This window comes from Sycon ciliatum, chromosome 3, assembly GCF_964019385.1.
Source record: "Sycon ciliatum chromosome 3, ocSycCili1.1, whole genome shotgun sequence".
NCBI classification, from domain to species: domain Eukaryota; kingdom Metazoa; phylum Porifera; class Calcarea; order Leucosolenida; family Sycettidae; genus Sycon; species Sycon ciliatum.
In genome coordinates this window covers 23,261,803-23,276,985 of record NC_088645.1, presented here as the reverse complement: position 1 = coordinate 23,276,985, position 15,183 = coordinate 23,261,803, and the positions used below count along the sequence as shown (strand labels likewise).

The 15,183-nt window shown below is 48.7% G+C and overlaps 1 protein-coding gene across 2 annotated transcripts in view; it reads left to right on the top strand.

The window, feature by feature from the left end:
• The window catches only part of LOC135811797 (uncharacterized), a 30,212-nt gene that overhangs the window by 13,782 nt on the left and 1,247 nt on the right, over positions 1 to 15,183 (top strand). The window contains exons 13-28 of one of the 2 annotated variants that reach the window (XM_065325041.1): positions 932 to 1,433; positions 2,113 to 2,295; positions 3,084 to 3,246; positions 4,310 to 4,508; positions 5,253 to 5,357; positions 5,647 to 5,799; positions 6,790 to 7,050; positions 7,619 to 7,876; positions 8,489 to 8,694; positions 9,244 to 9,411; positions 9,858 to 9,952; positions 11,643 to 11,800; positions 12,717 to 12,798; positions 13,301 to 13,443; positions 13,854 to 13,991; positions 14,551 to 14,781. In XM_065325041.1, coding sequence (XP_065181113.1) covers positions 932 to 1,433; positions 2,113 to 2,295; positions 3,084 to 3,246; positions 4,310 to 4,508; positions 5,253 to 5,357; positions 5,647 to 5,799; positions 6,790 to 7,050; positions 7,619 to 7,876; positions 8,489 to 8,694; positions 9,244 to 9,411; positions 9,858 to 9,952; positions 11,643 to 11,800; positions 12,717 to 12,798; positions 13,301 to 13,443; positions 13,854 to 13,991; positions 14,551 to 14,781 — 3,045 coding nt within the window. Of the gene's footprint in view, positions 1 to 931; positions 1,434 to 2,112; positions 2,296 to 3,083; positions 3,247 to 4,309; positions 4,509 to 5,252; positions 5,358 to 5,646; positions 5,800 to 6,789; positions 7,051 to 7,618; positions 7,877 to 8,488; positions 8,695 to 9,243; positions 9,412 to 9,857; positions 9,953 to 11,639; positions 11,801 to 12,716; positions 12,799 to 13,300; positions 13,444 to 13,853; positions 13,992 to 14,550; positions 14,782 to 15,183 lie in introns of both variants that reach the window. The other variant, XM_065325040.1, reaches the window with a different exon arrangement.

The following is a 15,183-nucleotide window of genomic DNA, read 5'->3' as shown; positions in this document are numbered from 1 at the left end:
GTATGTGTGTGCACGTGTGTATGTGTGTGCACGTGTGTATGTGTGTGCACGTGTGTATGTGTGTGCACGTGTGTATGTGTGTGCACGTGTGTATGTGTGTGCACGTGTGTATGTGTGTGCACGTGTGTATGTGTGTGCACGTGTGTATGTGTGTGCACGTGTGTATGTGTGTGCACGTGTGTATGTGTGTGCACGTGTGTGCACGTGTGTATGTGTGTGCATGTGTGTATGTGTGTGCACGTGTGTATGTGTGTGCACGTGTGTATGTGTGTGCACGTGTGTATGTGTGTGCACATGTGTATGTGTGTGCACGTGTGTATGTGTGTGCACGTGTGTATGTGTGTGCACGTGTGTGCACGTGTGTATGTGTGTGCACGTGTGTATGTGTGTGCACGTGTGTATGTGTGTGCACGTGTGTATGTGTGTGCACGTGTGTATGTGTGTGCACGTGTGTATGTGTGTGCACGTGTGTATGTGTGTGCACGTGTGTATGTGTGTGCACGTGTGTGCACGTGTGTATGTGTGTGCACGTGTGTATGTGTGTGCACGTGTGTATGTGTGTGCACGTGTGTATGTGTGTGCACGTGTGTATGTGTGTGCACGTGTGTATGTGTGTGCACGTGTGTATGTGTGTGCACGTGTGTATGTGTGTGCACGTGTGTATGTGTGTGCACGTGTGTATGTGTGTGCACGTGTGTATGTGTGTGCACGTGTGTATGTGTGTGCACGTGTGTATGTGTGTGCACGTGTGTATGTGTGTGCACGTGTGTATGTGTGTGCACGTGTGTATGTGTGTGCACGTGTGTATGTGTGTGCACGTGTGTATGTGTGTGCACGTGTGTATGTGTGTGCACGTGTGTTCATGAGTGCGTACATGATACTGTATACATTTTGCATCATAATGTATTACTTTTGTTCTTGTCATGTGCAGGCCAGTGCATGTACTGCACTACACAGCTGCTTCCAGCAAGGCCATTCTGGCATGCAGCTGCTACAGACCCTATCATCACCTCCATCTCATAGCAGCACGGTTACCTACATCGACACTCTTCTGTTCTCGCCGGCGCAAGACCCCACCGACCCGTACGCCGTTGCGATTTCACGACTCGAGACGCAAATCGAGTCTCCAGTCCTGACCCGCATGTTGGCCACAGGAGATTTCGAAGCGCTCACGGACATTGCCCGCCTGGTCAATGCATGCCCGCTGCGCAAGATCAAGATGCTGCGACGTCGCTTTCTTGCTCTGGTCAGTAAACAACACGAGCGTGACCGTCCATCATCGGCTGTCTCGTCATCAGCCTCGCCCTCGTCCTCCTCACCTAGACAATCCGTGATGGACACCGCTGAGGAGATCGTCATCTTCGAGCAAAGCCTGGATGGCGTCAGTTCGAAGGACTCGGATGAGCTCGCTGAGATCTTGGCCCTGCACCCCGGTGAGTTGTGTGCCGGGGAATACCCCTACTAATAACATGGCTTACATCATCAAGTCCGTTTACTTGAAGTGAAACCTACTTAGGCAACCACACATGAGACCTTCCAAATGTGGTCCCCCTTTGTAGGTGGTCTCCTTATCCATTTGACTATAAATAACATCCCCTGGTCCTGGTTGTATTGGTCCTCTAGGACAGGTGGTCAGCTTATCAGATTGGTCACCTTGACAAGTTTGACTGGATTCTGCCGGATAAACGTAGGTGTAGGGAAGGTGCATGGCGATTTTCTCCCTGTCCGTCTTGGATCCAGCTTTCTATGTCGTAACATATTGTTAGATAGTGGCGGGTAAAATGTGTAGTATGCTGCTGCTCTTGTCTAACTTGTCTCTGCCCGGTTGGACTGCCCTGATCATACACACATGCTAAAACTTCTCTATCACCGCGTATGGTGATGTTCAGTAAAACCTGTGTTTACCGGACCCTGTACCAAGCGGAATACTGTGCTGACCAGACAAATGTTCACCCACCAAAGTGCTGTTGATGGAACGTGGATCGCTGGACGAAGCGGAATCCTGTCATATCAGCACATGTTTGGCTGCACCAAGGGCATCCGGGTAGGGCAGGTTTTTACTGTACTTCAACAGTTCTTTAAGGTAAAGAATGTGTCTGTTCTTTGTTGCAGGTGGTGAGGACAGTTTCCAGGAGCTGTGCTGGCTCCTATCCGAGATGGGACTGCTACCTAAACAGGAGGAAAGGGCCGGTGAGATGGACAAGTCATCGGCGGCCGTCTCCATCATCCAGACGCTGGCAAAGCTTGGTCGGCAGCGCGCCAAGGCTATGCAGCAGTGGAGTAATGGCATTACCGGTAGGTGACTAACACAAAGCCATACTGTATGACACGATATTTTCGGTGTAACTTCAATTACGGTAATTTCAGTAGAGAAGCCAGCAGGGGCGTCACACACAGTACAGTCACTACGGTATTGACCGTACCACTATCTGCCCCAAGTACCCCGTGAATCAATAAAATGCACTGATTTGGCTGTAATTTTCCAAATTTGTCGGCTCAGCCACCCCTCCCCCATGAGTAAATTGTACTTCAGATGGTTGACCGTACCACACTAAATTACCTTCCGACGCCCCAGAGGTCCAGGCACCTATATTTAGATTCCCGCTACACCCAAAAGGCACTGGAGTATGCGTAGTTTGTATCCAATTTGTTTTGTCCATTTTCTTTAACTTATGTTCTGGAACACAGCCCCACGCTGTGTGTTGTGTTGAGCAGTATGCACTGTGTGTGTGAAGGAAACGCCGGTCACCTAATTCTACATTTCACCTGAAACCTGGCAGGTCCCCGATACCAAATATTTCATCACAGTCAGCTCCTCATGCCAGGGTACTAGTATGTCCTGACAGTGCCTCACAATTACATACATGTAGTTAGCCACATTGAACATCCAGGACTTTCTGGGACCGGGAGAATCCTGATTGGTGTCCACCAGGGAGCCGTAGCGGGCATGGACACGACAATGGACGACTCTAACGCTATAGAATGTAGGCTTTGCCCGTGGGGCAGGGCCGATTTAATATCTTGAATATGCGCCACATTGTGCCCGTGTTGTATGCGATGTCCCCCCCCCCCCCTTAATGCAGGATCTAGTGCTGGCAGCAGTGAAGCGTCACTACGTGAGAAGTCATCAATACTGCAGTGTGCTCTAGCGTATCAACTCTATGTACTCGATTGCCTGGGTGCTGAACATGACGACATCAATATGGCACTTCTTGTGCTGCTTATCAAGTCAATGATGTCATTGAGGTGAGTGATGATGTCATTGTGTGCAGCGCCTGATCTAGCTGTGCATAGGGTCTTGGTCGAGCGGAATCGGATCTTTGCGTCATAATGCCGTACACATCTGAGGGGAACCCGGGAAGTCGCGGGTACGCTCGGATCAAAAACAATGGTGCCCTGCCTCGAGACCGGCCTTGCGCTGGTGTGGAGTGTACGCATGACATCAGAAGATCCGATTCCGCTCGACCAAGACCCTGTATTCAGAGCTGGATCGGCGTTGCACACTCTGGGGGGGGGTTATGTACTCTTGATGCTACAAGACAGTGAATAATGACATTGCAAGAGAAGATACGTTACTAGTGTGTGCACTCCCAAAGTTGCTGGTTCAGGAAAAGTAGAGCATGCAGAAAATCGACCATTAGCAACAACTTACTTGCACAAAGAGCCACCTGTTTTGGTGGGACCAGTCATCTTAGACACTAGGCAGAGGGTTCTACCCAAAGGAAGATATGGGGGGGGGGGGGGGTAGTGGCCATCTACTCTGATGGCACACCACCCTACTCATGTTTCGAGTTTTGTGTTTATTCAGTTCACACAGCAAAATGCGGCCACAAATTTACCGTTCCAGGTGCACCGGCGCTCTGTGCGCCTGACCTTGCTCTTTTTGTTACAAGGCAATAGTGGAACATGGAAAGAATGGGTGAACTGTTTGTTTGCGCTACCCCTCCCCCTCTACATTTGTTTTCCTGGCTAGAATCTCGCTAAGCCATACCTTGTGCATTCCTACCTGCGGACAAAGAAAACTATGACCTGTCTATCAAGCGTTCTTTGTGTGTATGCCACCGGATCCCCAAGGACAAATTTAGCGGCACTTTCATACTGTCACGGTGATTGTGAGACGTATCCACTCACCCCAACCGTTAGGCACTGCATCTGAAGGTAGGGTTTACCGGGTGTTAGCGGCCGTCGTGAGTTCCCTTCGGGAACGGACACGATAATTATTTTTTTTAATTTTTAATTTTACTTCATACTGTTGTCACATGTTCCTTCACTGTTAGTATTCTTGTTATGACTGTACATGCACTCCTAGAATACCGCAAGGTCAAAACGTCGGCAGTATCACCTACTCGTCAGATTGGTACTATCACAATCAGCTGTTAGCCCAGCGGTGTGTGCAGGCGTGGCAGTCGCGTACCTGCGTGGCCATCACCTACGACTCTGAGCTCACCGTGCTAGTAGAGCGTGATCAGCGGCGCGTGGAGACATGTGTTACGTCGCCAGTGTGTCAGGTATGTTGTGTTGCAGTGGTGCAGTCCGTCGTTGTGTGTACAGTACTGTCCGGTGTTGAAGAATTCTTTGGGGGGGGGGGGGATTAAGAGTGTGGGGGGAGGGGGGATTCAGATTGGGGGGGGGGGGGGAGGGGGGATTCAGAGTGGGGGGGGGGGGGGAGGGGGGATTCAGAGTGTGGGGGGAGGGGGGGGGGTGTTCAGAGTGTGGGGGGAGGGGGGATTTAGAGTGGGGGGGGGGGGGGGAGGGGGGGGGGGTTCAGAGTCGTAGCCTACAGTACTGTCGGGTACCGAAGAACGACCAGGCTAGAATTTCATCAAGCACAGCATACCAATGCATACACGGTGACTCAAGGGTGCAAGGACTGTAATGCATGAAAATAAGAACGGTCCAGGCTAGGAGGTTGACCCCCCCCCCAGTGTTTCGGCGACCGACAGTAGCGCAGGTCATTTTTATCTTTCATGTAAAACTGTTAAACTTCTAGCCTGTTGTTCCTTGGCTCAACATTCTTCGGCAGTGCTGTGTATGTGGGGTAGACTCCAACAACTGGACATGTACGGAAGTGGGTTTCTTTATATCTGCGTCCTTTGCCCAGAAAGGTTCTTACCAAGGGGAATAATGTTGTGTACAGGTGTTTGTAATTTCTAATTAGACAAGTATAAAAAAGCCCATCAAATACAACCACCCACATTCTTTTTCCGAGTTTTGTTAATTGCTGTATGGGTCTGTACATGGTATTGATGCAGGCCAGTTATGGTGTGTCAAGTCGTGTCACAATGGTGCGAGAGTTGCTCAACCAACGGTGCAGCGTGAACAGACTGGAGGTTCAAATACTGCTGCTGTTGCTTCAGGTTAGTTGCCTCCTGTAGACCTGTGTGTCTCACATTGCTTTCTTCTTGCTTTCTCTCTCTATTTCACCCCCCCCCCCCACCTCTCTCTCTCTCTCTCTCTCTCTCTCTTCCTCTTTCTCTCTCCCCCCCCCCCCCCCCGCCGGTGTCCAACTGATGTGCTTCTCTTTGGTATCCGTATCTGCTGTTTTGAAACAATTTCTGCCTGTCGTTATGCGACTGTCTTCAAGCAAAACTTTAAGTTTCCTGTACATAATTCACGGTATCTTCTCCTTCTTTTGTTCTGCCACAGCTGTGCGATCTGGACCGTCCCGGGATGGAGGAGTTGACGGAGCAGTCACCCGAGGACTTGAAGAGTGAGCTACAACGCCGACATCAGGACTATGACAGCTGGCACGAGGAGCATGCTGACAACACATTGCACCAAGTCAACGAGGCACTCAAGGTAGGTCTGGCACACCTGTTACTGTGAAGCAATAAACTTCACAGTGCGCAGATTTTGCGTTTTCATGAATTGGGCTGGTTCGCGATGAGAAACCTTTGCCATTTTTCCTCTGCAGTTGGACCTTATACTGTCTACGATCAATGTACAGAGCAGTTTGCGGCGATTTATATTCACCAATGTGTCATGGTCGCGAAAAAAGCGAAATTTAATCTCCAGCGAAGTCTCTCACTTTACATTACTGTAATTTCACAAATTTTCGGTGTACTTTTATTTTCGGTACCTTCGGTGCGTCTGTTTCACACTTAAAATTTCAATACAACGAACAAACACTAACACACATAATCCAATAGGGAACTGCTTCTCTGTACCGAAAATTTCTGTTCACCTAACCTAGCCTGTTGCCCTCATACCGAAAATATTGAGCACCGAAAATTTCTGAAATTAGAGTATGTAGAAGTCACTAAGCACGCTGGCTCAACAATGTGTTTAGGATGGCGTTGTCCGTGGTACTGAAAATCACTACCAGTAGTAGTCTGTTGTTACAGCCGCTTGTGTTTTATTACTTTCCTAAGACCACTTACATGCCCAGCATGAAGTGCAGCAGCAGCAGCATGCATATATCAATGTATATCTGCAGAGCATGCCTCTAGTGAATCCTGTTTTACAAATGTCGTCATACTAAGTTCAAAAAATTGATATTCCCTGCTGCCAGCTGAGACATGTGGAGATGATGTAACGTTCCTAGAAATACCGAAACCACCAGAGATTCTCTTCCAAGACCGTGTATAACCTAGTGTTTGCATAGAGATTCTGAACGATGGACATGTCGTTCGTCGTTAGCTGTTGCGTACGTTCTTGGTCCTTGTTGGTGGTGGCGTTCCTAGGAATGCGGAAAAGTCGGTCTCTAGCCGAGTCTCGCACGAACTGTGATTTTTTAATCCATCCATTGGTTCACTCTCTGTACGTTAATAATCGTGTGTCTGTTGACAGATTGGCGAGTGCGGCGACGACTGGAAACCACTGGCACACGATGACGTCACCACCGGCCTGGGTATCCTTCACGACGCCACCGCCGTTCGTGCCGTGCTGACCATGTGGCAGTGTGACGAGCGCGAGGCCAGCGACGATCACGGCGTCGGTGGTGGCCAGTCACCGGAGGAGCAGGAACCCATGGCTGTGCTTATGCTGCGACAGCTTGTCTGTTGTCAGCAGCAGACCGAAGACAGGGTGCTGAGGGACTCTGTTGCCATGGTGAGTATTTGAAATTCTGAATTTCATTGACTACTTGCTGAAGAGACAGTTTGCCAGGTTGAACTTGAAGATAGGGCATTGAAAGATGCTGTTGCCATGGTGAGTTTTCGAATTTTTGAATCTCATAGATTACTTGCTGTAGAGACGGGTTGCCAGGTTGCAGATAGGGCACTGAAAGACTCTGTTGCCATGGGAGTGTTTGAAATTTTGAATCGCAGACACTATGTGCTGTAGCAACAGGATGCCCACTTCATGACTACTGGAGTTGCAGACGCATATCACCAAGGCTCAGGTGGATTTCACCGGGGTCTCGATCAAGACTTTGGGGGGAGCTACGTGTGTCAAAGTCTTCGTACAGGGCATACGGGTGCTGACAGTGTGTTGCCAGAATTGAAGTGACGCACACACTATGATTGCGGAGAGACGTTCATGGCTATTATTAAAGTGTTAGGTTTCATAGACTCTTTTCACCTGAAGCTCCGCATACTCATAACATAGCCTCTGCTGGGTTAATGGCTAGCGGCTGAAACGAGAGCGGACATGTCCTGTTCTTGATTTTGTCCTTTAGACACTGCCCAGTCTCCAAGACAAACTGGTTGAGTGCCTCGTCCAGCGTTCTTCTTGTCATTGGCAATCTCTTGTCGACACGATCTTCTCGGTGGAGGATTTCTCCAAGCCAACGACGGGAGGCGACAGCATGGCCTCCTCACAAGCAAAGAACATCAGTCACCAGTTTGGCATGCGACTGTATCGCCTGACCACCATGGACCTGTATGGAGCGCTGGACACCAAGCTGCAGGAGAAGCTCAAGCGAAAGAACAAGAAGGTCTGTACAGAGAAAGGTTGTGTACTGATTGTCCTGCTGCATGTGTGTTATTAAGTTATTGTCTATGTATGGGCATACATGCATGTGTGTTATTAAGTTATTGCCTATGTATGGGCATACATGCATGCGTATGTTCACGTGTTTTAGAGTGTTGTGGTTGTTACGGTAGTGAGTTTAGGCTAATTTCTGTTTTCAAATCTTGTAAACTGCACACCAGTTACGTAAACAGGCTCTGTAAAGACCATTTACGTCAGCCATAAACTAGATGATAACCCACGAGTCAACAAAATACGGTGGATGCAAAATTGGACGACGATCCCATAATTGCTGTTGGCCAATTCTCTCCTGGGTGTTGAATTTGTTCGAAAAAATGACAGCTTTCATGGAGTTATTTCAGTATCAATAGCTCAAAGACATCCTCACTTTGCACCCTGTACGAAGACCTCCTAGGATCTGTTGGGAATGCCCAAGTAAAATAATAAAATACAATACCAAAAAATACTTTGGTAGCAAGTGTGCACGTTGTGTTTATCCGCCGGTACGACAGTGCACCACTGAGTTCGGGTGAGTTAATTAATTTTGCTCTTCAACAATTCTGTCTTGTATCACCAGGTGCGTAAACGCAAGAGCAGCAACAAGCTGCCTGTACCGCTGGCTGAACCGGTAGTCGTCGACAACAACACACCCGCACTGGGTACCACGGAGAGAACAAAGGAGTTTGAGGACAAGCACCGGATGATGATGAGCGATCTGTTGACCACCTACAATCGCATGAGAGAAGACAAGCTCAAGAAACAGCAGGCACAGCGTGGTGATGGGTGAGCTAGGGGTTCCTATTATTATTATTTAAAAAGGCGACATGGAGACAATAATCTTTAAAAAAAATAATGCAATGAATACAACTATAGCCTTGGCGCACTCATATCGTGATAATAGCATACTATCTTCAGTCACGAGTTTCCATTGTTAATTGTGACGGGAAAAAGTTCTGGAACACTTTATTCGTTGCAATGATTGTGATATGAGTGCGCCTATAGTTTTATTCATTGCGTTTCATTATTTTTACTGAAGATGTAACCTACTCGTGAGAAGGGGGGGGGGGAGGAGGAGGGGGGGGGGGGGGGGGGGGAGAGAGAGAGAGTAGTAACTGGAACACAACAATGGGAAGAGCAGGGGCTCCAAGTAGGAACCTGTACTGGTGAGGCAAGCCAACGGTGCGGGGCGGGCGGGGTACACAGGTCCGTTGCCTGTGTATAGTCACCGTAGTCCGGTACGGTCACCACCAAGATTTTCCAGTGATTTTCCAGTGTTTTAAACCAGTCCATACTGTGCAACCCCTGTGCTATCGTGTTACCCACCCCACACAGAGGCGATGCAGAGCAGAGAAGAGTTCGTTTCAGTTCCTCCTCTACCAATGTCCTACGTCATGCCGAGGCTGCAGGGGAAGGTCAAGCGGTGGCGGGCACAGACCAGGGAGGACAGACGTCACGCAAAAGACGGCAATCTGCGGCCGTCAATGAACGCCTACGAAAACGGTGAGAATGATTAAACTTAGCGGGTGATGACAATACAAGATGAGCCATTGTCAATTCTAATCCTTGCGACAAGAACTGTTAGAGATGGGTTCATGAAGCTCGGTATGGGGTGGGGTGCTTATCTCCATTCCATCAATACCTCTGGATGCCTAAACGTTCTTCATTGGCCGTGATGGACTTGTAAATGTGACTCGCAGCAAGAGCATTTGCCATGCATATGGTGGTGGGAGTGATGGTGGAAGTGATTAGGGGAGTGGTGTGGATGAGAGTGTATGGTGGCGGGGGTGATAGCGGAATTTAGGTGAGAGTGTTGGAATAAGTGGTCTCCTTGATCAACGCTATGTTTTACTGACATACAAGATCTCCAGGTTATATGTGTGTGTGTGTGTGTGTGTGTGTGTGTGTGTGTGTGTGTGTGTGTGTGTGTGTGTGTGTGTATGATGCAGACGTGTGAGCCGAAGTCCACGACCCCCATCAGCAGAGACCGCTCAGCCCCATGGTGCTGGTGATGAGGCACAGGCAGATCTGGCAAAGCAGGAGGGTAGGTTTGATCCACGTTCATTGTCCATCCTCTCTTCAGGTCACTTCCATGGTCGTTCATGCATCTCCACCCTACGTGCTACGATGACGTCATCATTCCTATCATGAATAGCTAATCTCATGAATTTTCACACTGTTACACTGTATATGACCAGCATGACGCACGCCGCATTAAGCCATTACAGGCAGGCGCGTCCACCGGGTCAAAAAAGGTGGTTTCCAAAAATTTCGACCGCCATTTTGCAATAAGCTACCTGCAGATTCAGCAGTATTACACACATTACACACTGAAAGAAAGTTTTTTTGGCTGCCAGTCCCACCGAGCCATCAAAACAAATGTGGTACAAAGGCATTTTCCTGACACAGGATAAATGAATAGGCTAGTCGACGTTCTACAAGTAGTTCGAAGTAGTGAAGGAAGATTCAGACACTCTTGCAAGTAAGTGAGTCAAAGAAGCAGGTCTATCCATGTCACTGTCTGAGTCTGCAGTGGCACTATAGGCTAGCCCTGGGAAGACACGGGCAACCGGAAATTGAGACAATTCGCTAAGATCCATGGTATTTTTTTGTAGTATTCATCGTAGAGCGCTCCTTTCTTTTGTAGCTGACCGCTAAAGACCTGTGCCTGACGTCAAACGTGTCTATGCATGTCTGGACTGTCGTGCAATAAAGGAAAATATTTAGGACAAATAATGATTGCCACCCAAGTGCGGAAGTGAAAATTTGCAATGGAACGTAAAATACCTGTCGAGTGCCGTAACTCCACTATTCGACCTTGGATCGACTTCGGATTTGTTGGAGCCGACAGCTGAGCACTTTCTAATGCGAATAGACCTTTCGATTACTCAATTCCGTTCAGGAAAAGCCAAGTTACGAAATATTTGAGTGTTTGCAGAATGCACTTCATAGCGGCCGCGGATGCAAAAAGGTGGTTTCCGGGCTCCAAGAAAACCACGTGGTGCACGCGCCTGACAGGTGTTGAGTCTCAAAGGAGTCATAATCCCAGACACAAAGGAACAACTTGGGACAGGTACTAGTAGTGGGCAGGCATTTATTACGGAGACGGAGAGATGGAGAGAAAGACGAACGACTACATTATGAAAGAGAGAGAGAGAGAGAGAGAGAGAGAGAGAGAGAGAGAGAGAGAGTTTGAGAGAACGAGCACAAGATAAAGGGCCTGGGTAGCTATGGCAGAAAAAATATGGGCGCGCAAGTAGCTACCCAGGCCAACGGTACAAAAGGTGAGTATGTGAGGGTAAGTACGAGGTGCATACAGGTCAGCTTGGAAAAGGTTGTAGAAGGCAATATACATGTACAGGAGGAGGTACCTAACATAGGTATTGACAAGCGCATAGTGTGACAGTCCCCATATCCTTCCAGAACCCTCCTGCGTCTGTCGGCACTGCCTATTGGCTGTGAGCATCTTTCGGACACCGGGTTGACGAAACTGACCTCATTCTGAAACGGATTTTACGCAACAGAATGGAAATCGATTGGCGAACTTGTTCCCTTCTGCAGAATTACATTACTACCACACTCTGAGATGAGGCCCCATCTTCAGGAATACATGTACTTGAGATTGAGGCACGGATAGAGCTTCATAGTGCCAGGACACAGCGTCCTGTAATGATGCCTAAATGAAGATGTTACAAGTAGCTGCTGCTCTTCTTTGTCTTCTGTTCCAATAGCAGCATCTGGTGATGGCGAGGTGGACACCACCAATGCACCGGAGTATGGTGGTCAAGAATACGACGAGGAAGGTGATGACGTCCCACTGCCTGATGGACTCGGCGGGGACGAGGAGGAGGAAGAAGCTCAAAGCGAAGAAGAGGAAGAGGAGAGCGAAGAGGTACGTAGACGTACACAACTTTTTGGGATGAAGGTGCGTATCTGCCCCAGTCTTTTTCAAAGCGACCTTGTACGTGCGTTCGAATCTTCAAATTTCTCCAAAAACGTGACCGTATGTACGGGTCAGGAACTTTGCCTATTTGATGACACGACCACCTGTTTTGGATGTTTCACCGTAGACGTAGACATGAACGGGAATCAGAGAAAGTAGTGTGATGACGGCCCAAGCGCATATACGAATGTGTGCGGATGCGACATACGCTGATAAGACGTACAACTCGTGTATGGCGGATTTTTCAGCATGTCCCAACAGAGCTAGCCTCGCCTACTACAAACGTTTGGGTGTTTTCATACACCTTTGCGCATGTCAGATTCGCTTGACAGGTACTTCAGTATGTTGACAAAGCGGAGGAGGATGTTTGCAACCAGGGCTAGGGAAGCCCCGGTTGCTGGCACTAGCCTGTACATTTTCTGAGTGCAATAAATAATTTTGAAACTTTTTAACATAATACAAAAGAGAAAGACCAAGGAACTACAAGTTACGCTATACTGTCCACTAACACCACCAGTTACTAAACAATCAGCTCATGCGATAACATTGCACGGCACTGATCGACGGTCCTGTAGTTCCTTGGTCTTTCTCTTTTGTATAAATTAAACCTTGGCTCTCCATCTGAGTCCATTTTGACATACTGCACATATATCGTAAAAGTGGAGCCCCAGGAGTCAACTTTGGAGAAGAAGTAACTCGAATACTAGGTACTATTTCCACTCCCCGAGGGGGTACGTCTCATCCGCGTTTCACTGCATTTAATATTTTCCTTGGGAGTTCCCAAAGTACCCTAAGGTCTGCACTGTGACAGGTAATTTCAACTTGGTATGGCTGTATGTTGATTTGTGCGATGCGTCATGGACAGGAATTCCGACCACTGACATCCTGGGGTGCTAATCGACCTCGCACAGGCTTACTCCGAACACATGCATCAGCTGCTTCCGTTGGTGAGTACTAGTATGGATAGTTATAAGTCTTACGTGCACAGAACTTTGCACTGGCTTGCATAAGGAGTTTGCGCGCGGGTGGTTTTAGCAGTGACTGCTGTGAATAGCAGACATTGGAAATTGTACATGCAGCATGGTGTGCTGACTTACACCAGGAGTTTGAGAGCGGAATATTTTAGCAATGCTTGCTGTAAGGAGCAGAAACTAATCAGAAGTGTGCAGTGCAATGCTCTACCTCGTTTCACTAGCAAGGTATTGTGGATGGCGGGGTGTGAGTGCTTCAGTGACCATGCCCTGAACTTTCTATTATTGTTCTGTGCTCTCTCTCTCTCTCTCTCTCTCTCTCTCTCTCTCTCTCTCTCTCTCTCTCTCTCTCTCCCTCCCTCCCTCCCTCCCTCCCTCCCTCCCTCTCTCTATCTCTCTCTTTCTCGTTCTCTTTCTCGTTCTCTTTCTCCCCCCCCCCCTGCCCCCTGTCTCTGTTTCTCTCCCACTCTGTAAACAGCTGCTGGTGGTGCGCCAACCCGACCTCTCACACGCATGGAAGAGGACAAGCTGAACAAGCGATACAACAGCTCTGACAGTGATGAAGACACTACGCCAGGTCAGGAGAGGAAGACAAGCAAAGCTCAGGAAGAATTGCTGAAGGTGAGAATGACCTTTCTTGCATCAAAATAGTGTATAAAATAGTGTATAAAATAATGTATAAAACAGTGTATAAAATAGTGTATAATTCTGAGTGCGTTGACTACAGCACCACCACCATCATTGTGCTCTAAACAGTGTATGGGTTGAGTACACTTTGCAAGGGCTTGCCTGCAGTAGGATGCACCCAGTAGTAGCTCTTGCTTTTAACTTTATTGTAGTAGGAACATTTCTTCCCGAAAGAGAAACTTGTTACCTCGACAACCAAGGGTTCAAACTATGCCGTCGGCTGGGTTCTTGTAGTTGGCAAATCTGAGTTCGTTGTTCGTAAAGTTGACTGACTCTACATTCATGCCCCTGCAAAATATCGCATTCATGTTGTCCACAAACTATACTATGTCATTGCTATGCAGGCTAAACAGCAGTTACTGAGAGAGAAGACACTCAACACGACAGTGGATTTCGCGGACGGTGCCGATGGCAGAGCTGTACGCACGGCCACCGTCACCCAAGAACTGGCTAAGAAGGAGAAAGGACGGCAGCGGCAGGAGGTGAGAGCAAGGAGGAAGGCTGGTGATTGGATATTGGGCATACTGTAGTGTCGCGTGTAAAAGCATGACCTGTATCGAAGCATGACTCGAATAGAAGGCGATTTTTCGAAGTGCGCCGTGACACAGAAGCATGATTGTATAGAAGCTGCTCTCTGCAAAGTACTCGTGCCAGTACATGCGTGGTATGTTGACGTAGAAGCATAACTTGAATAGAAGCATAACTTGAATAGAAGCATGGTTTGAACCCCGGCTTATACGGCCGTAAACAATTGATTTCATACGCGACATTTACAGTAGTTGCCCTTGCTGCTGTGAAACAGTGATTGGTGAAATTGAGCCCTCATCAGTCTTCATTTTGTGTATGTGTGCGTGCGTACGTACGGCGGTGCATTTATATGTTGGGACAGGGGTTTACAACTTTACGTGCGTATATTATGCTGGGGAAAGGAGTGCATGTGCGTGCATGAATGTATCGTAACTCTCCCTCATTTCATTGCCAATCTTAAGCTCCACCATGCACGTGTTGTGTTGTTGCTGCTGCTGCTATTACTTGTACCAGGCACTGCGTCGCCACAAGGAGCGGCTCGCGGCCAAGAATGCCGCTGCTTCTGCTGGTTCATCCGTCTCCCCTGACTCCAAATCTCCCCTAGCAGCTCGCAAGGTTAGCGGCGGCCCCGTTTCCGTCTCTCCCAGAATTTCACGAACAAACGCCGACGGTGAGACCTCCGCTCCCACCGCCGACATTGACGAGATGGAACAGCTTCGCGGAACCATGGCAACGAGAATGCAGGTGAGGGTCGTTGGATTAGGGACTTTCCCCCCGGCGCCTTCCCCCGTCCCCAGACCCATTCGTAGTCATACTGGGGTGACGATGCACCTACGGCTCTGGCCGGAGAAATCCAACCTCGTGAATGATATAGCGCCGGGTGCTACGCAGACTTAGGCTTAGCACTACACGCCCCCCCCCCCCCCCCACACACAAACGTGCACACACACACAAACACACACACACACTGCTCTGTGCACTTTGACGCGGCGCAACTACACTCCCGATGATGGATTTCTCCGGCCAGACCTGTAGCACTAGGCAATACACTGTGCCCTCCCTGTGTGTGATTCAATGCGTGGATATTCGTGAGGAGTAGTATCACTAGTCAGCCCACCTCCCATCCAGCCACATGCCCGAGAGGGA